Source organism: Lichenostomus cassidix, chromosome 2 (assembly GCF_008360975.1).
Source record: "Lichenostomus cassidix isolate B80296 chromosome 2, HeHo_3.0, whole genome shotgun sequence".
Classification (NCBI taxonomy): domain Eukaryota; kingdom Metazoa; phylum Chordata; class Aves; order Passeriformes; family Meliphagidae; genus Lichenostomus; species Lichenostomus cassidix.
The window spans coordinates 53,785,229-53,807,092 of record NC_139482.1 but is presented as its reverse complement, the minus strand read 5'-3'; the positions used below and the strand labels follow the sequence as shown (position 1 = coordinate 53,807,092).

General features: G+C 37.4%; 1 protein-coding gene across 2 annotated transcripts in view; it reads left to right on the top strand.

Moving 5' to 3' along the window:
* POU6F2 (POU class 6 homeobox 2) overlaps positions 1-21,864 on the top strand; it is a 293,372-nt gene that overhangs the window by 102,697 nt on the left and 168,811 nt on the right. For both annotated transcript variants that reach the window (XM_085051596.1, XM_085051597.1), the window contains exons 3-4: positions 9,026-9,117; positions 10,062-10,290. In XM_085051596.1, the coding sequence (XP_084907722.1) occupies positions 9,026-9,117; positions 10,062-10,290 (321 nt within the window). The remainder of the gene's footprint in view (positions 1-9,025; positions 9,118-10,061; positions 10,291-21,864) is intronic.

Sequence of the window (21,864 nt, the reverse complement as noted above, 5' to 3'; positions counted from 1 at the left end):
GAAATCTAATCCAACGCATTTATAATCCAGTGGGAGTTTGACTCACAGAAAGATCAATGTATTACAAGAACAGTGTCCAAATGTTTCTCAGCCGCTAGGTTATTTCTATGCAGATCTGTTTTAGGGTATTTTCAGTGTACAAAAGATTATTTTAGTGGCTGCTGCAGAGTGGCTTATTATCATTGACTGGCAAATAGCTGCTCAAAACCAGACATGATGACAATGCTGGCTACTAGTTTTTTAGCTACTTTTTATATTTTTAGCTTTTGATCTATGGAGGAGGGAAGGATTGGGGGTAGGGGGAGGGGTGCAACCCAAAAGCTCTTGCTGTGTGGTTTTAACTTGTTTTAGTGATGTTAAGGCTTGACATACATTGCAAGACCTGGTTGGAAGGCTGAATACACTTCAAAAATGTAATTATATAGTGCTTGGGAACTCCTGGCAAAAGCTCATTGTAAACAGTCACTACAACTGATTTCAGATAATAATAAAAAGAAGGATGTTAATTCAGTTCAGGATTTACAAGATCTGGAGGAATGCACACCATAAGTTTCTGCAGCTTCCAGCCAACATTTCCATTTGAAATAATGTCTCACCCTGCTGAGCCGCATCATGAGAACTTGCTGCAGATATCAAATGGGACTGGTTGCTTTTGAAAGGCTGTTGTGTTTTTGTAGCTGGGAATTTCTGAAGGTACGTGTGTAGTTAAATAGGTTTATAATGAAGATTCACAAGTTTCATTGTGTAGTCTGATCTCAGAGCGTGATGTCCTGCATACAGAGTTGCTGCCACTGTTAAGGTTTCCTCCTGGATCTCAACTGGACTCCTACAGTATGCCACTCTGTGGGATGGCTTTTTCAAGGGTCTCAATAAAGTCTGAACCACTGAACAACCTGTAATGAGACACTTGATGGAGCTGCCCCACAGGGCTGTGTAAAGACCACAGCAGAGAGTGTAAAATTGTTAAAGACATCACAGGGATGAAACCAGGAACTCAGTAACAACAGTGATAAACCACTGTTGCTTTACCATACTTGCTGGTCAGATTGCTCCAGTAAGAGTTTACGTATATTATGGGGGGCATTTTGCTGAACACTAACTCTGCTGTGAAGTGCTTTTACTAGGTTTAAATGGATGCTTCCTTCCTTAAATGGATATTCTCCTCTCCCCAAACTATGTGATTTGAATTTTTAAACAGGTTCTCACAGGAATCATAGAATACTAGGTTCATCTGCTTCCTACCTTACAGCTTTTTCTTTCCTGTCCCTTGTCAAAGTTGTGGGCTGAATTTCTGTCATCGGCTACTGATCTGTCCCCTCTTCTTTGAAATTAGTCTATCAACATAACTTGTAAAAAGCAAAATATGTCAGACATGCTACACTTTCCGTCCACCCAGAAGCCTGAATTACTGTGCACCAGAGACCATGCACATGTATTGTCTGGCTTTCATTAGCCTATCGTGCCAGCAGCCAAACACGTATTAAGTAATTGTGCAGGGTTCCCCAGGCAAACAGCAATATATATCATTATAAGACATGTTCATAATCTGCCTTATCTGGGGGAAGGGTATAGAAGTCAGGTGGGGGAGGGTGAGTGTTGGGAAGTTGGGTTTTTGACGGAAAGCTTTGCCCTCTTCCATATTAGGAACAAAACCATTGTGCATAGATAAAAACTGCAAAAAATCATAAAGAAATCTAAGATAGCTATGAAGATGGCAAACTCTTAACAGTTGTTCCAAAATAGATGTTCTGTAATGTGCTCACTCTTTGGCCTTTAGTAAACTTCCAGGGATGGAAAGAAAGGAAAGTTTAATTTAGAGAAACCTCCTGCCCTTCTTAGCTAGGGATCAGCTGCCCAGCATGAAATAATAATGCACTCAACTGTCCATCTTCTGGTAAGTAACCTTTATCATCATTGCATTCACCAGCTCTAACAGCAAACAGTGAGTATGAAACATTGTATTAATTCAGAGAAGACTGATAGGGTCTTTGTGGCCTCAATATTTGTGCTAATGCATACAGTATAAAAGGAGCTAGAACTTTCAATATGAAGGGTCCAACTCATAAAAAATGTATGTACCACTAAAAAGGGATTTTTATGCACTGTACTTAGTGGGTGAAGAAAAGTAGAATGAGTCTATTTTGAATAAAGAACATACTTTTGCAATTATATCCCTTCACCTTTTCTAAAGTAGCAACATTTCTCACATGAGCTATGTGAAGTGGAAGAATATTCATATAGGCACCAATAAGAAAAAATTCACTTACAGAAAAGAGAAAGAGGAAAAGATGGGACAATGAAAGAGGAGCAAAAATAAAGATGGGAAAGAAGAAAATTTGAGGACCTTAGGAGAAACAGGATTTTGAGTTATTTGTGACTTTTGTGCCTTAGTGTGTTAGATTTTTGTTAGGTGGTAAATATAACTCCTTGTTGCCCAGGAGACGTTCTCTGTAACATTAGTCACTTTAATAGTCTGATTTTCATTTTAAAGAATTATGGAGCTTAAATTTTATCAGTCCTAATCCAGAAATATGTAGGTGCATAAATACAAACCAAGCTCTCTGCAAACAGGTAATGAGGATGGTGATTTCAGCTACTGTGTGTGCCTTGAGGGAGAAGACCCTTTAGAAGGAAATATCCCCAGGGACCAGGAAAAGATGGCATTCTATACTCTGCTGGCAGAATAACTTTGAGCTCTCCAGATGATTTTAGTAGCTTTGCAGTAGCAACTGCATGGCAATTTCAGATAAGTATAAAACTGTGGTGGTTTACTTACTTAAGTACTGAATTATATACTCAGTAAAGCAAATCTGCTCTATTCATAATACTGTCTAATTCAATCCATTTTGTGTGCAGGATTTTTAGCTTTTCTGTACAGGATATTGCATTGACATATATGTCAATATGGTAAATCAATATAAGAATTCCTTCTCACACCACAAACATTTTCAAAGGTAAACTACAAGGGCTTTGTACCTTGGTAGGAGAAAATTAAGAATGAGAGTTATGTAAGTTGACACCATCTGACATTATGGAAGATGTGCGCAGAATTTGTATGTTGTGCTGAAATGATTGAACAGTAAAATAATAACATCAACTTTGCAATTCTGTTAGGTTTCATAGTTAACAGGTGCTGATAGTAATTCTACACACATCCAGACCTGTACTTGTTTGTGTTTCTTTGTGAGGGTAAACTTACTGCCTATAAATGCAAACTTAGAATCTGAAGTACAGGTAAGCAGGAAAAGGTTAATTGCTTAATCATCTGTGGGATAACCTAGAGAAATTTTATACAATCCAAAGAAGTGAATTTTGAGCCACATCTTGGTCATGGACTGGTAGGAGACAACTTTCTAACAAATTAACTATGAAAAGTCTAAGCTTAAATTCATACATTTCAGTGGGAGAATTATTATTCTAATGTTATTTATGAAATTGATTTTCTTTGCTGAGGTAACAGAAATATCTTCCATGATAACTGTAGGACAATAACAATGTAAAATGGAATCAGTATAACATCTCAATTTTTTCTCATGCAAGTATTGTAAAATTTCAGTGTGTTTGTGAAATTTTGTGTAACAATCTGATTACTAAGGTTTTACAATGTTGCAATTTGTGAAGGCTTCCTCCCTACATGCCCAAACTCTTAATGCAACAGGAAAATGAAAATAGTGAAATTAAGAACTATAATATAGTGGTTTGCGACAGAATGAAGAGTGTTTGGAAGGAATGTTATTTTTTTTTTCATTATCAGTTCCATCTTTTTCTTTAAGCTATTGAAATTTTTCAGCAACAATGCTCTTGGTGTAATTGCTGTCAGCTAAGGTTTCATTTAGTGAAGAGCTGAGTTACTTTAATCAGAGATGATGGAGTTTCACACACCATCTCTTATAATTTGAATATTATCAGTTGGTCTCTTTTATTTCCTAAAAGAATTATATATTTTTCTCTTGACAATATGGCTTATGATCTAAATGCAGCTATATTGTGCTCAGATTGTTTAGTTGATTAGTCTTAAAAATGTAAGACTATTTTTTCCTCACATGCTGTATTTTTAATGATTTAATTCTCAAAGCTGTATCTTTAATGTGAGTTGTCTCAGTGAGTAAGAAAAAAGTCTACTTTTGATTTCTTATTATTATGGTTACTGAGAGATAAATACAAGTAATTTAATGTCACATTGTGGAACTATCTAAAGATTTTAATATGAACTGTTGCTTGAAATGTGTTCTTTTATTAAAGTTAATGCATTTAAAATATTTGCTTAAATCTCAGAAGGATTTATATATTCTTTTGATTACTGAAAATCTAGTATTATTAAATTTGATCCAGCTTATTTTTCAAATAATTGAGTACTAAGAAGAGGTGGCCCAGCATTTCACTGCTTCTGATACAAATGTGAGACATATTGAATTAATTCATGAAGATCATGAGGAAGTTATTCATATCCAGGTCTTCTGCTGAGACTAGCCCTTTGGTATAATCATTGGCCTTGAGTGAACTTTGGTGCAGGGAAGAGAAGATGAGCTCTTTTGAGAAGAGATGCCAGGGTACATCTTGCCTTTGAGCAGACACAAGCACATGCGCAGAAGGGCCAGGGTAGAACTGAACATACAAGTTTGATGGACTCCATCATCTATCCTGTGATGTTGTTCAGTACTGTTCCATTTGCCAGTCAGCTGCAGGCTCCCTGCAAACATTGGAGACCAGGTGGGACAAGGGCAGCTGGGACAGGCATTGCATCCAAGTGAGGGTGCTTGGGAAGCATGTGCAGGTTCACCTCGTCAGAACTGCTGTACCCCTGGAGCAGCCAAGGAGTGTCAGAGCAGTTTTGTGTTTTGACCCATCTTTCCTGAACAGTGGAACTACATCTGAGGAGATCAGTTAAAAGGTGCTTTATTTGAGAATCCATGTTGAAGTCCCTTTTCCCCATTAGTTGTAAAGTGGGGGATTGGAGCATTCTCACTTTCGTGGGGCACTGGGAGACACTAAGAACTGAATTACGTGTTGTGTTGCTGAAAATGTGTAAGAAACAAAATGGAAGCAAACTGTGGAACACCTTTTATAACCAGTACATTTACAGTTGTAATTTTGTATAAGGCTTGGTGGCCTTGAGATGTGGAATTTCTTTTTTACTTCTGATATTTCCCTTGTTGTTTTCTTTTTTTTAAACCAGATATTTTACAATGTGATTTTTCACTTCATTTCTGGATTATTTTTGTCTCATTTTTATAAGGGGAGAAGAAGGTTGCCTTTGTTTTACTTAGCTTTATTTTAAATAATATTGTATTTTAAGAAGGCTATTTTGCAGCGTTTACAGTGCACTTCAATTTTTTATTGTGTCATGCCCTTCCAGTCCCTTGGTGGGATGAGAGGTGAACGTATGTATTATATAATTTATAATTAATTTATGACAAATCACATATGATGAATACTTCTTATTAAATATTAAAGCCTTGTCTACAGTCATGGCTGTACTATGGCAGTAGCACTCCTGTCTGCTCATATGGTACTATTGAGCAATCTCATTGACTTAGGCTGTGTTGTCAGGGCTCAGTTATGAGAGCCGTGCTCAGGCAAACAGTGTTAAAGGGAATTGGCTCTCTTTTCAGAGTAGGCACTCTGCTACTGCCTTCCCTGTGCCCCTTGTGCACTCGCAGGTAGAGATATAAGGAGAGTAGAATCTCTGCAAAGCATAGCTGGAAACAGAGAAGATGCTGCTTGTAGTTCCCAAAATCCATAGGGACTGTTATCAGTCCTGATTCCTCGCCTACAGACCCCTCACTGATGGAAGGCTGAGCAGAGTTGGAGAATAACCTAACAGGAGGTAATGGCCTAGATCTGAACAAGTGGAAAATCTAGCATGGATTTTGACAGTCCATTTTTATTAGTGAGAACTGGAATTTGGACAGGGGAATAATTTACCTGCAGAGGTCATTCTAGCATCTGGAACTAATCAACTCCCAAATAAAGGCAGTAAAACAGAGGGGAGGAACAGTGTAGGGGATTGTGTTCTGCCAGTTTAGGGCAGTTGGGCTTTATGAAGATATTTTTCCAAATTCATAACAATGAATCTCTGAATCAGAAATAGTAGAGAAATCAGAAATTGACAGAGCTCTCCTGACTCCTCTGAAGTCAGGGGAATCCCCCCAGTCAGAAGTATATTATTATAAGGCAAAAAAGGAAAAGTAGCTTTCTAGCAATGTTTTGTGGTTTGCCTTGCCTTCCTCGGAGTGTTGACCTCTGTGTGTCAGTGAATGCAGTGTACAGCAACGAAAAAATGCTGTCACTGTGTGATGCAAGAGAACTTAACCCTGAAATCCTCACTTCACGGTATTTACTGCCAGCGCAACAGGCAGATTTTCTTGTACATTTTTGTGACTCGAGTGTCTGGTATAACAGGTAGATTAGAAGGGGCAGGAGAGATCTGAGAATGTCAGTCAGAGAATGCAGGATTGATAATTTCATATAAAATGCCATGTAAGACCACATGAAAGTGTATACTGTTTTCCTTGAGATACCTGCATCCTATGGAAACTAAACTAGAAGCAGCAGGGAGAGCATTTGAGCACTGCAATCAAAAAAAAAAAAAAAAAAAAGGATCATCTGTGGTGAGTAACTGTGTGAAAGGAATGTAATCCTAAGTGAGTCCAATTAGCACCATGAAAAAGGAAATGAGTGAATTAATTTTTTCTTGATGGTCCTGTATAACCAACTTATGCTACGTAAAGACTGTATGACCAAACATTGAAAAATCCTTGCGGTGCAGATAACAGAAATCAGTGGTTCTTTGGATAGGTGGACCATGGAAAAAAGAATACTAAGCACAGACGTTCAGAACTTCTTATTTACTTTCTGAGAGCTCAAGGTATAAAAATTGAAATAAAATCTCATTTAATGAATATTTGACTTTGGTTTTGTTTTTTCCCAAAGATTTCATAGGATGATTTAATGATATGACAGATTATCAGGAGCTTGTTTTAATGTTAATTAAATCACACACAAAGACAAAATTTTCAGCCCTTAAAATTACATAAACAAAATTGGCTTACAAAACTTGATCTTAATGGGAGTGATATCTTCATTGGTATTGAGCCTTTGATCTAATATCACTTTGTACATACAGCTGGGGAGATTTTAAAAAAAGACTGTAACAATATGTGGAAATTACCAATGGAAAAATTATGTTTAGGAACACAGTGCTTTATTTTGTATAGCAGGAAATCACACTGGTGAAACCCTATCTTTGGTGTTAGGGATGGCAGCAGCACTAGGATCGGTATGCATTTGAAAGAAAGAGTTTTCATTGAATCTTTTGTATCTAGTTACATTTTTCTCTTCTCATTTAACTCAAATTACTAATTTGCAGATAAAAAATTTAGTGACTGCGTCTCTTTTTGCACGTTACTAGGCAATTGTTGGAATCCTCACTGATTATAGCAGGTGAGTTATTCTCGTTATTGTAGGACAGTGGTCATCAAAATGGCAAACATATTTCTATAAAATTCACTTTATAAAATGTCAGCAAGTTTGTATGCTTTTATTAGTTTCAAATCACATATTTCAGTAGACCATTTGTAAGTATTCCCAGAGCAACGTCCATTTCTGAATTTCTGAGACCACACAGAGATATTACAAATTAAACAGGTTTTCAGATTTCTGCATAATAACTCTGCACATTTATTGTTTAATCCAATTCTAAAATGCTGTTATGATTGACACCTTGCTGTAGAGATAGAAGTCAATTGAATAATATGTAGCAGTCAATTTTATTTGAACCTTAATGTGGTGAAGGTATTTTTTTTCACATTTCCATTATTTATAAGTTGTTCCCCTTGGAGAATATATAAAAGAGTTTGTTTTAAATGAGCTGATAATACCCTCTTTAAAATTTATGACAGAATTGTATCCTTTTTCTTTTCAGCAAAAGGGTGTGCCAAGAAACTGGTTCTGAATTATCTTTTTATTCATGGGATAAACATTGGAAAAGAGCACCTTGTTAAAGTTTACTTAGAATGGAATTTCAACCACTCATCAGAAAAAAAAAACCAAAACAGGAGTTATCATACCAACCAGGAAACCTGGTGCCATTGCCAGGGTTTTCTTTATAAGAGACCACAGTACTCTTCCAGCTACATTTGATACTTGCTGTCATCCTTACAACTTCAAAAATCAGTGTGGGCCTGATCGTGCCATCAGCACTGAAAAATTGTGAATCAGTCGATCCCTGCACCCAGAGCAAATGGAGGACTGGGACGTAGTTTTGAAAACATCTTGGTATGTTCTTAGAACTGATAGGATGTTTTTATTTTTCTTCCTTCCTTTCAAATCTGTACTGCAGACTTCAGCAAAATCTAGTAGGGCTGGACTGTGCTCAGTGCTTAGCAAGTCATTAGTGCCCAGCATATAGTTCGATTGTTGGATATTGATCCTCTCCATAAATGCTGGAAATCCTTGGTTGCACAGAATTTTGCTCATCTTCCACATGCAATTTAAAAAACAAGCTGTCATTGGGAAGCATACCGGTTTTCAGTTTTCATAGTGCGTTTTTATTGCTCATAGTAGGGCCTTTGCTGCCTCAGTAACTGACAAAAAGAAAATACTTTTTTAAGATAGAAAGTAGATGTGACTTGATTGTTTTTCAGATAATTTTTGCTTTCAGAAATTGCAGTGGCTGATTCTCACCTAAGCGTAAAAAAATGCAGTTCCCACACACACGGAGTGTGTGTGTACACGGAGCTCACGTACTGTATGTAAATTGATGTATAATGCAACCCACATTAGCTGGGTTGATGATAGCTTCAGTTTCACTGCTGTCAGATTTCTGTAACTCTTTGAATGAGTTGGCTGGTCTGAATGAACGTTAGCATAATTTATGCAGCTGATAAGCGATTTGAGTGCTTGAGTTATTGATAAAGCTCTTTAACATATCATTTTCAGCTTCATGTTATGTGACATCAGAGTAGAAGGTAATGTGGCAGTCCCCAGGCTGGATATTAAAGTCAATCTGTTCTCTGGATTTCAGAGGCCAGAGGAAACACAGTGCTGTCTGACACGAGCTCAGCAGACCAGCACCAACCCAGTCAGTCCCATCCTGCATTCCCTGTTGGGCCTCAGGTCAGTATCTTTTCTTTAGACTAATAGAGACACGCAATTTGATGAAAAATAAATAACTGCGATTGATCATCTTTGATCTGTGTAATGTAGAAAATGTGATTCTCTTTGGCTGCATTCAGTGTTACAAAAAAGGAACATATATGTATCATGTAAATTTTAAAAGTCATGTTTTGCAATATTAGATTTTATGTGTTTTTCTAAAATAAAACCTAAGCAGTTTAATGTATTTAGGAGGTTAAAATATTTGAATTTCTTATGTAAATTACTTCTGAAATTAATATAGGAATTTAATATTTAAAAGCATGTGCAATTTTAATGCAGTATTATTGTATCTGACAGTTATGTCTGTCACACAGAGGTCCTGCATTAGTAAAGGTATTTCATTATATTTTAAGCCAGATATTTCTTTTCTTTAGCACAGAGTATAGACTTAGTAGTATGGAACTTTTTAAGATTTTAAAGTGTTTCCCATCTCACTTCACAATTTTATCCAAGTTTAGCCATACCCTAAGAAGTTATTCAGTGTGCTTCCACTTCCCAGGACAGTCTTGGTCTACAAAGCTTCTGGTGGTTATTACTGTAGTGTTTTCCTCAGTTAATCAGTATACAACTAGGATTTTTTGGGAAATGTTGGCATTTAGGTACTTATAGATTAAGTTGAGTTAGGTCTTCTTTCACTCTTAAATTATCTTTGGTGTATGTGTAATGAATTTTCCGGTCTAGATTCAGCTGGGATCACTACCATGCTGTGTGACTGAGGCTTACAGTTTCAGACTGTCACGTTTGTCAAACTTTTCTGTGCTGGTGGAAATGTATGCTTTATGATATTGGAAGCAGTGCGTGTCTGTAATGGGACACGAAAAGATTTCAAGCCAGAAGAGTTTTAAGTGTGTAATGCTGAGCTGTACACAATAAAATAGGTTTGTGTCTGTGGTTTCTTACAGCCACTACTGACAGCCCAACAGTTAGCCTCAGCAGTAGCAGGGGTGATGCCAGGAGGCACTCCAGCACTGAATCAGCCAATCCTTATTCCTTTCAACATGGCTGGGCAGCTGGGGGGCCAACAAGGACTCGTCCTCACTCTACCTACAGCAAATCTCACGAACATCCAAGGACTGGTAGCAGCAGCTGCAGCAGGAGGCATCATGACTTTGCCATTGCAAAATCTACAAGGTAAGTCAGGTTGATAATTTTTCTACCAGGTTCTTTTACCTGTTTGTTTTATGCTATCTCTCTCTTTTAAATCGAGTCATCTTTTTCAAATTAAATTTTGCTCTCAATGAATATTGAAAATTAATACCTGGATTGTTTTTGAATACTTGAGAGATACTTAAAGGGATATTTGCCTTTTTATAAAAACATATAGGAAGTTGGGCCTTACATTGGCACAAACAAACATATTGGAAGTATGGGTCAGTAACATAAACCACTTGAATGGTTCATTAGGTTTCTCTGTCATCAGTGATCTATGTTGTCTACTCACAGATCACTTCAAAATTTCAAGTCAGAGAATTATAAAATTGTAGAATATTAAGGGTTTAGAATGGGCTTTAAAGATCATCCAGTTCCAGCCACACCTGCCATGGGCAGGGACACCTTCCCCTAGACCAGGCTGCTCAAGGCTTTATCCAACCTGGCTTTGAATACTGCCAAGGCTGGGGCATCCACAACCTCCCTGGGCAACCTGTTCCAGTGTCTCACCATCCCCACAGTGGAAAATTTCTTCCTAATACCTAACATAAACCTCACTTCTTTCAATTTGTTGCACCCATTATTCCTTGTCCTATCATTATAGTTCCCAATGAAAAGTTCCTCTCCAACTTTCCGATAGGCTCCCTTCAGATACTGGAAGTTTTTTGTAAGGTCTCCACTGATCTCCTGCAGGGTGAACAGCCCCAACTTTCTCAGCCTGTGTTCATAGGGGAGGTGCTCCAGTCCTCTTACAAACTTTGTGTCCCTCCTCTGGACATGCTCCAACAGTTCCATGTCCTCCTTATGTTGGGGATACCAGAAATGAGCGCGGCTCTTCAGGTGGGATCTCACAAGCAGAGTAGAGGGGCAGAATCACCTCCTTTGACCTGCTGGCCACACTCCTTGTGATGCAGCTCAGGATTTGATTGGCTTTCTGGGCTGTGAGACCACACTGCTGCCTCATGTTGAGTGTTTCATCACCTGTCACCCCCAAGTCTCTCCTCAGGACTGCTCTCAATCACTTCTATGCCCAACTCGTTGATGTGTCTGGGATTGCTCCAACCCACATGTAGGACCTTGCACTTTGCTTTGTTGAACTTCATAAGGTTTGCTTCAACCCATCTCTCAAGCCTGTCAATGTCCTTGTGGATGCCCTTATCCCTTCCCTCCAAGCAAGTCAACTGCAATGCACAACTTTTTTCACCACTGCTGATTAAAGCAGCTGTATGAATAGAGGCAACTAAAAATACAGTATTGCATGAAATAACTTTTTTTTTAAACTTTTAAAATAAAATCATAGTTTTCTCATCTGTCACCCATGCCAGATATATGTTTTCATTCTTGCTGTGGGAAAGCAGCACCAAACTCTGGTGGCTGCTGATTACCAGATGCATTGTTTGAAGCACCAGATCCTACAGGATTGCCTATTTTTCACTTACCAGATCTTACAGGTTGTCAAACAGAGAAAATGAAGAGACAGCTCTTGTGTTGAACAAACTCCCTTACAAAGTGCATGCATAGTACTCTCACCTGTTGGATCAACTACTTGCCTTTACCTTGCGCATGTTTTAAAGTTTAATGTCAACAGGCCTCTCTTATCATAGTTGTAAATGGTTTTCACTTTAATGTTTAAAATAATGTCTCTCTCATACCATTAAGCTGCACCAAAGAACCTGTCATTCATAAATCATAGATGAAAAGGACACACTAATGCACAAATTTTGCTTGTTTAAAATTTGAGAGTGCATGTAAAGTAGGGAAAGGGAGATTAAAAAAATAATGCAAGAACAGGAGCGGGTAAAAGCAGATGCAACAAAGTGAAGGGGAAGTAGCTTTTTAGCGTGGGTGGATGATGAAATCTTAATGAAGAAACAGGCATTGTAAAAAGGTATCCTTCCACTCTGGAGTGCTCCAGGTTATAGTTGCTGGGTATGTAGTATTATAAATAAACATAAGCTTGTGCAGTTCTTACGTCATTTATTCACCCTGTGTTGCAAAGCTGGAGGGTAGGGATTAAGCCAGGCAACCTTTGCTCTTTAGTTTAGCCATGGATGTCTAATTACCAGCTAAAAGATGTAACTGCTGCCAAATAAATTTTGCAAGCAATGACCTTCCCAGATGAAAAGGTTTCCTTTATAATCTTTACTGATAGATAGGAGCCTGGGATCAAATAGAGACTTGCAGGAGCAGCAGGTTCAGTTCTCTGTCTGTGAACACAATCACACCTTCCATAAAGCATCTGAAAGGAGCAGATCTCGTGAATTTATTTAGTTGTGTTGCTATTTGTTGTCTTCTCTACCCTTCCCTCCCAATCTTATAAGTAAGTGCTACTTCCTGTCCTCAATTTTTGGAAGTGAAACTGATACACAAGGCAGCAAAGTAACCTGTTCACGATAGTTCCTACCATCCTGAATCACAGCTGTAAACTGCTATTGCTTGCTCTGTTGCCCACTATACGACACATGCTTGCATGAAGATAGGAATCAGGTGAGAGTGTTGTGTGGTATCATCAGTTCCATTGAACCTTACTGACTTCTGGTCCAATTTTTTTGCGGTTGGTTGAAAATAATCATAGAATGTGTGTTCTGTTTTGTAGACAGCACTTTTATAGGTATACTCATAAAAGCCCATGCTTGAGCACAGTTTAGTAATTCCTGCCCTTTTGGTGAAATCAGGCCATAATCATCAGCTTCCATCTCTTAAACCTCACTGCGGCATTGCCAGCTTAGATAATGGGACATGTTTTCATGCTGTTTTCCAACCTGTCTTAATACTCCTGTGGTCACATCTGCTGTCCCTGAATTTTCAGTGAGATCAAGCATAGATGTCCACAGCTCCTGTGAGCTAGCTCTTCTCCTCTTTTTCTTCTCTCAGAAGTAAATTTCTAAAGCTCTTCATCAGAAACTACCCAACCTAGGCAACTCAAAAGACACCCTGACAACTTTTTGAGTAATGTATGAATTCAGAAAAGTTCTAATCTGACAGAGTACTTGGTTCAGGGTGATAATTATGAGACCTCAGGGTAACTAGATTAAACAATGAAAATCCTTGTTTGTGAAAACAGAAAAAAACACTCAGTGATAGGAATCACAGAGGCGATATGTTAAGTATATTAAAAAAGAAAACTAGTTCCTTTTAAAGTGGAGCAATTAATGATTTCTCACACAGTATAACTCAGTGATGTTGCCTATTCTTCACTTACCAGTTACCTATAAAAAGGATTTTTTTTCCCAAATGAGTTTGTGTTAAATTGTCCATTTGCTATGTGGTCCTGATCCACCACTAAGTTAATAGGAATTTCATTGTTGTTTAGACCAAACGTCTTCCAAAACTTCTTTCCTTCATAAATACTTGATGATTTTCTGTTCATTACACCCTGTCATTTGCCATATACACTGCTATACCATATCTGTTCTCTAAACAAATACATCAAATATTGCAAACAGAAGGAAGGTGAATGTGTAAATTCTTGCTGTGAAACTTAGGAAAATATGTTTTCCATGGCTTCAAGTAAGCAAATTTCATATGCACAACTAATATGCAAATAATACAATTTACTGAGATGGAAGAGGGTTGGTGGGAGAATAAAACTATCTATCTTAGGGAAAACAGAAATCCCTGAACATAACACCTATTTACCTGTGGAATTTTGGTTTTCCACCAACAGTTCTTTGAAGAAAACAATTAAATCAGCCACAATAACTTTTTTACTGTAATCCACTAGAAGCACTGAAAATAAAAGTTTAAAAACTATCCATGAAAGCTGTTGTCCCAAGAAACTTACACACCTGTTTCCCCTCACCATCTTAGAAATACAGGTGGAACATAGCCATGCTTTCCTAAAATTTTGCAGGTGTCACAATAATAATGGTGAGGTTGTGAGAAGAGGAAAAGTGACCCAAGTGAGGCAAAGTGAACCCTACAAGACAGTGTTTTTCCTGTCTTCCACTCTTAGTCCATTACTTCTCAGTCTGTCTTTATTGATTTAATGCAGAAAGTAGTCTGACAGCTTCCCTCTTAATCATACAAACTGGTGGTCATAAGTACTCATCTTCCTGCCTTCAGAAAACTTTCCTATGGGCTGAACAGTTTCAGTTTTTGCATCTCTTTTGCCAGCTCAGATTTTTCTAGGTTTTGGGAGGAATGTATTCTATTTTTTAATTTTAGTTATCCTTCTCAAGAGGCTCTCCAAGAGACTAGCAGTTGCTTAATCTCTGAGTATTCAGTAATGCCTGGGAGCTGATATTCATGAAAAGACATTTTCTCCTTAAGCCCATCTGATTTTTATGTCTCAGTGTAATATTTCTGTGTAGCTGAACAAGATGCCTTTTGGGTGGGGGGCTGACTTTGTTCTGACTTGTTTTCTTTAGCTAATTTTAGTCCTGTGAATTTCCTGTTGAAATAACTGAGAAATGGGAAGGCATTCAAGTCCTGGGGAGCTGTTAACGGCCATCCTCTCATTTTAGTCTCTTGTCCATGACAACCAAAGCAGTTTTAGCTAAAAAGTTAATGTATTTTAGTTATTCTTTTAGTAGGGTATATGTGTTTGAAATTAGAAAATGACAGTGTTGTCTGTCAGCTCACTGCTGGCCATTCACACACCATAGATAACAATCTGGAAGTCTCTGTGCAAAGGGCTAGTCCAAATATATTTTATTACATAGCAATGGCACAACAGTGTTTTAGATATATGTGCCAATACAGAGATAGAATGACACTGAAACCTTGAAAGAAATCAACAAGCTCGAGACTGTAGCCTCATGGCACTGAAACTTTGTGTATTTTATTTCCACTACCCATTGTACTGCTCCTAAAGTGGATGTCAATAATTTATTTACAAGTCAAAGTTTCTCAGTCTTGAGTTGTGAAAGAAATGAGAACAAACTATCTCTCTAAATCACTAGTGAAAGGCTTCAGTGCTGAAAGGAAGTCTTGCATAACTGAAAATGTGAAATCATTAAATTACATTATTTAAACAGCAGCAGGTCATATTTTAGCAGCAATACAATGGAAGGGGAAATGTATTAAACATATTGAGAGACAGGAAACAGCCATTAAAATGTACTGATATGGGTTATAGTTGGCACAGATAATGGTAAAAAAAATTAAACTTTTTATATCAGTCAAAAAGAATGTCAGGTAAAGACAATAGTAATAACAACAACAACAAAAAACCTATTGTTTACATTTATTAGATCTTGTTTCATCTGAGCAGAGATTTGTATCATTAATTGCACAACACATAAAGTAAACATGCTCTATCTCCATTCCTCGATGTACACACAGCTTAAAAATCAGAAATCAGAGAGAGATGAAAAACAAAAAAGAGACAGAAAAGAAGTAAACTACAAACCTCACTTGCTTACTGATCTAGAGTCCAAATTCCAGTTTCTTAGAATATTTTTCCCTTTTAACTAAAGTGATGCAGTCCCTATTAATTTGTATTCCCCTTCAAGTAACATGAAATAGCTTTCAGAGTCTACAGAAAGGCAGTGTTTCACTTATGTATTTTAATGAGCACCAATGTCAGTAATAATCAAAATGATGTTTCACTTAGAGGAATAGTTTATTCCCAGGTACTTTTGCAGTGTACTAACACAACCAGAACAAGAATGACAAGAACTAAGAAGAAGAGCTGCACTCAGAGCAATTTCTGTGAAGCCCTCAACCCAAATATACCTCCCCTATCACTGTATAAATGCTGCAGAGAATGCAGTTACTGTGAAGGGCTCACTTACACAAAGAAGGGGTTAACCAACCCCAAGGACAAACCTCCCTAGCTTAGTACATAGAGATGTGGGCATCCGTAAGCTCATGGTGGCATGCATAGAGCATCTATGGATTAGGAGCCACTACAGCAGGTTTCCTCAGGCTATCAGCGGTATCTCATCCAAACTGTTGTAGGATAACTGAACTAATGTGCAGAGATCCCTGAAGATGGGATAAACTGTCTCTCTCTGGTCTCCAAGAAAATGTACCTTTTTGGAAGGCCTAATATTAGCTTTTGGAAGAAAGGGCAAAATCTGCTTTTCTAAAGATAGTACAGCAAGAATCTTACTGGGTTGCTTGCTTATTTGTTTGGGATTTTTTTCCCATAATACAAGACTTCTCCCGTGTGAATGCACTGACCCCATGTTAACTACTCATCTTGTTCAGTGACAAATTGCTACCTTCACAGAGTAGATGTGAAAAGATCAGGTCTTTATTAGTCACTAGTTGTTTATTGATCATTCCTAGAGTGTTAGCTATTTGTTGTTTGGTTTCTCTGTCCCATAAGTTAAAGGCCTACCATCAGAGGCATTAAAATGCAGTAGTCTTAATGTTTGAGTGCTCTGTTGTTGACCTCCACCCAAAACAGACTTCAGACATGCCTGGTTTTTTTTGGGTTTTTTTGGTACTGATGGTTATGGAACAACAACAGTGAGAAATAATGATGTGATGTACAACAAATTCTGAAATCAAAGTGTTCACATTTAAACATTGCAGGCCATGTTTTGACAAAGTCTAAATTTCCAGACTTCTTTGCCAAGAAGCAGATGGGAAAGATGGAAGCAGTCTGCACCTCCGTAAATTCCCTGAAATTTCCACTAAAAACCTATTTGTTAACTATCCTCTAGCAGGCATTACCAGTAAGTGAGGAGTTGTGGCATGACTGGTATGCAAGACCTGGTCGTTCTGGGGAATGTACACCTTTCCTGAGCCCTGACTCAGACTGATACTGCTCCTGGCAGGACTGTTCTACATGCAGGATTATAAATGAAATTTCCATCAACCAGAACATGGATAAATTTTAATGCTGCTTTTAAAGTATATCTTTGCACCTGTTTCCAGAAGCTTTTAATCTTCTTGTTGAATTTAGACCGTGACAATTTAAATTAATGTAGAGAAAACCCATTCCAATAATGTGAAGCACTTAACTTACTGTAATCTTACAAAAGCCAAGGAATTTCAAATACTAGTGAAAAACCTAGGTAGTATTTGTCACTCTCTTCCTCACCTCTGCATTTTAGCACATGCTACACACACTAGCGGATCACAAGCAAATAGGTAGGTACAGTCTAGGTCACATAAAAACAGATGGGTACATCTATATGGTATATGCATATATGATTCTCATGCTGATCCAAGACTTTCTACTCCAATAGAGTGAGTGGTAGAAAGTTTACCAAGATGGTTTTACAGCCTTCACTCTTAATTTCCTTGCCTTAGTGGATTTAAGTCAGACATTTTTAGTATTTGTGGTTTAATTTCCTTTGTTTTTCCATGGTCTTTGTATTAATAAAATCCCCATGATTCATGTTTTAAAAACTCCCTGGATACAGACTTGTGTTCCTGATTCACCAGTAATCAAGGACATATATATTTAGAGACTCATAAAAACAACAAAGTCTTTATTGACCAACTCAGTTTACAGACATTTTTATAGTGTGAATTCTGAATGCATGGAACATACAAGTTAAATTCCTGAGAGCTAATTTTTTAAACGAAATTTCTTTTATGTCTGTGTGGTTCTGTACCACAGAGCCATACCCTTCCCTTTTATGGAAACCTCCTTTCCTTCCTTCCTTCCTTCCTTCCTTCCTTCCTTCCTTCCTTCCTTCCTTCCTTCCTTCCTTCCTTCCTTCCTTCCTTCCTTCCTTCCTTCATTCCTTCCTTCCTTCCTTCCTTCCTTCCTTCCTTCCTTCCTTCCTTCCTTCCTTCCTTCCTTTTTCTTTCTTTCTTCCTTCCTTTCTTTCTTTTTCTTTCTTTCTTTCTTTCTTTCTTTCTTTCTTTCTTTCTTTCTTTCTTTCTTTCTTTCTTTCTTTCTTTCTTTCTTTCTTTCTTTCTTTCTTTCTTTCTTTCTTTCTTTCTTTCTTTCTTTCTCTTTCTTTCTTTCTTTCTTTCTTTCTTTCTTTCTTTCTTTCTTTCTTTCTTTCTTTCTTTCTTTCTTTCTTTCTTTCTTTCTTTCTTTCTTGTCATGGAAAATTCTGAAGGTATCTTATGCATTTCTCATTAAAATCTTAAAGTTTATGCATCTTGAAACATTTTATAGCATTTTCTTTTCTCCTTTCTTTTTTTTTCATTTGAGAAAAAAGTTCTGTCTGCCACTGGGATTGCTCCATAAATGGGATGAGAATCTATCAGAAATGATAAAACTGAAACTTCCTTCAGTTTTCTTGTCCTCAGACCTCAATGGAATCTTATGTCCTCTGGGTAGAAAGTTGTACTCACAGAGATCTTCAGGCCTCCATTTCATTTTCCTGAAGCTGCCTTCATTTCTTGAATGTTTCATCTTTGCAGGCTTGTTACTCTGACAGATGTAGCAGAGAGCACAGATGTGAGACCTCTGTTCTGCTCTGAACTTTGGCCCAGGTGTCCCATATGATGGAAGACAATTCATGCACATTTTTTGCAAGTCTTCCACCTGTAAATGAATGTGTGGATAGTTAGCAGTTATGCTTTCCTACAAAGTGGCTTAGACCACTACAGTTAGATGCCTCGAGTTCCTCATACACAGCTAGATCTTTGCTAAATGTTTCAGTTTCCTAAGTCTTGCTCCAGTCCATCGACTTAAAAGAGTCTAGGCTCTTTTTTCAGGAGCTGCAAAAGTAAGGTGAATTTTCCTTGTATTTTTGGACCCACAGTCATGTTTTCCAGCTCATAGAAGGACTGGAGCTTTCCACCAAGGTTAATAAGATCCAAAACCAAACAGGCTCTTAGATGATTGCCTGCTATAGTTTTTTTGTTTATTTATTTTTACATAAATATTGCTTTTAAACTTAATCATCTGTAGCCTTGACATATCTTACAGACTCTTTTTTCACTTAGTTGTGTTTTAATATGATAAATTATGCGATGTTAAAAATAAATCTTCATCATAAAGACAAGGTGCTCATCTCATTTCCAATGATTAATTCTACTCAAGTAAATGGTGATGCTTCATATTTACAGTATATTTTCCTTTCTGTTTCTCGGATCCCATTTCAGTCTCTTATGCCTTTCCTCATCCAGAGCTGGCTATGACTATCCTTTATATTTCAGCTTGGTTTCTTAAGCTATTCACAACCCAAGTATTCCTGAATGTATTCTGTACTGTGTAGCTGATTTCCTATAGCATCACCAGTAATAACTGAAGAAGATGTAAACTTCTGGAGGTTATAAAACTGTTGTAATTTTCCTGTTATATTTGCCTTCTGTATTTTAGAAGACGTAGTTGTAAAAGGACATTAATCCTGTCTAAAAAGCAAAGAAATTATAGTAGGACATTTTGAGGAAATTTACTTATTGGCAGCCCAAAAGATGTTTCTTTTATCTTTCTTATTTTTAAAAGGATAAAACCTCTCAAGTACAAATTTTGAACCTGTTTTCTGAAAACTGTTTTCTGAAAACTGTTCTGAACAGAGCAATCACTTTCAGGTTCTCTATTCAAGATTTTAGCTTTTATTTTTCCAAAGCAATGCTTCTGAATTTTAAAAGAAGACTGTGTTCCCTGCCCCCACCAGCACTGCAGTATCTTTAAAAAATATTGTCCCACATTACCCAACCCCCCAGCTTTTCATTTTACTGGTAACCAAATCAGTTCTTTGAAAATTTGTTTAGCTCTGCTTTAGCAAGAGTGGTTGCTCATGTTACATTTATCTAATACGAGCACTTTGGCCAGTTTTAACCAAAATTAAAAACATATACTATTTGCTCCATTACTCAAATGTATATATTTGGTTCTAAGTGTAAGACTTATTAAGTGTATCTTTATGCATTTATGTTCCCATGAGTGCCATTATTTTAAAATTTCTTAGTGATATTTATATATATTCAGTGTTCAACATCAGATAATTTGAGTTTACCATGTTTGTAAGATAACTCACAAGGGAGAAAGTTGTATTAAATAAATAATAGAGATAAATTTTATACTTCCATATATTTCAAAGCTAATGCAGCCAACTTTCAGTGGAATGGTAACATGAAGACACAGTGCTATAATATGATTGATTTGTTCTGACAGCAGCCAAATAATTGAGAGTGAAAGGTGTCAGCACAGATGAAATATTGTATAAGCCACATTTGGAAGGCAACCCCAGCAGCAATAGCAACTGGAGTTTTATTTCCTTTGATATCGCACTGTTACTCACTTCCAGTTTATTATAAAACCATGGAACGTATGCAACTTTATGTATGGTGGAGGCTTTTATGGAGGCGATAGAAACAGAAGTTTGTCAGGTACTTGAACAATAGATACTGACAATGGGATTTATGATGGATGCAATATACAAGGGAAAATTATCTTTCCCCCTAGTTTTCTCTCTCCTTTTAAACACTTTTTGCAGCGTACTGCTTATCTGGCGTCTTACCGCTAGCTTGGAGGGTAAGTGATTCCCTCCAGAGCAACCAGTCTGTGGATGGCCTGGCAGGTCACTGATGCAAAAGTAGTGCTGCCATTACCCTCCCAAGCAGTGAAACTTAGTTTTAGTTCACCTCTTCTGCACCGCAAACTATACAGCTATACACTTTCTGGATAACTGAGATAGGAAAAGCCTTGTATGTTTTCATCATGGCATCCTACTGTACTGCAAGGATTGCATAAAGAACTATAGCATCCTTTGAGTCTAGGAGACTGCAAGTGTGCAAGTAACATACTATAGAAGGTAGCCAAATAGATTGGCTGAATAATACCTGAAAGTAATGTGATATGAAAATCACTTTTGGCATTTCTTAAAAGTACATTGAACAAGAGATCAGAGCATGCTTGTAAAAACCCAAGCTATAAAGCGTCCTTTGTCCTGAAGCACCACTGATTTCAGTAGGAACGAGACTCCAAGGTACAGTTCGAATTGAAATTTATATGTCCTGCCATTCATTTCAGAAATGCTCTATTAAGAAGATGCAATTTGATGTGAATGACAAGGCTTCTCAGTAATGAGCTCTTGCTCATGCAAAACAAAACAAACTATGACAACCATCATGTTAACAAGATAAGAACCCTTGTGGCTTTGTAACGTAGCATCTAATCTATATCTATACCTATATCTACACAAATATAATTATCTTAGTTAAAGAAAAGTAAATAACAGAATGGGATGAGATTTCCAATACGGACCAATTTATATACCGTCCCATTCCATTTGCATTCTTTTTGTCTTCTGATCCGGTATTTTCATAACTGGCATGGTGCAGGTTAGAAACTGAGGCTGAGAAACCTAAACTTACTGTTAGTAATACAGGAAAAGTTTTCATTGAAGTGGTGTGGGAAGGCAGGAAGTAAACCACTTTTCATAAAATATATCTCACTGTAGCGCACACCTGAAATTAACCCTTGTGTTTTCACCATTTTCCTCCTGTTTTACCTGTGCAGACAAGATTTCTTCTGGAGAAAACTAAACTCAAAATTCCACTACAAGTGCATACCTACTACATTCCACAGTAAATGGAGATATAAGTGGAGATACAAAGGACCAAACCAACAACTGGCCCTTTGGACAGCTTCAAGACCCATATATTCAGTGCATACCAGAGTAAATACAGTCCAAAGCAGAAACCCTGAACTGCAAGTAGAGGGAGTGAAAGGGACTTGCAACCAAT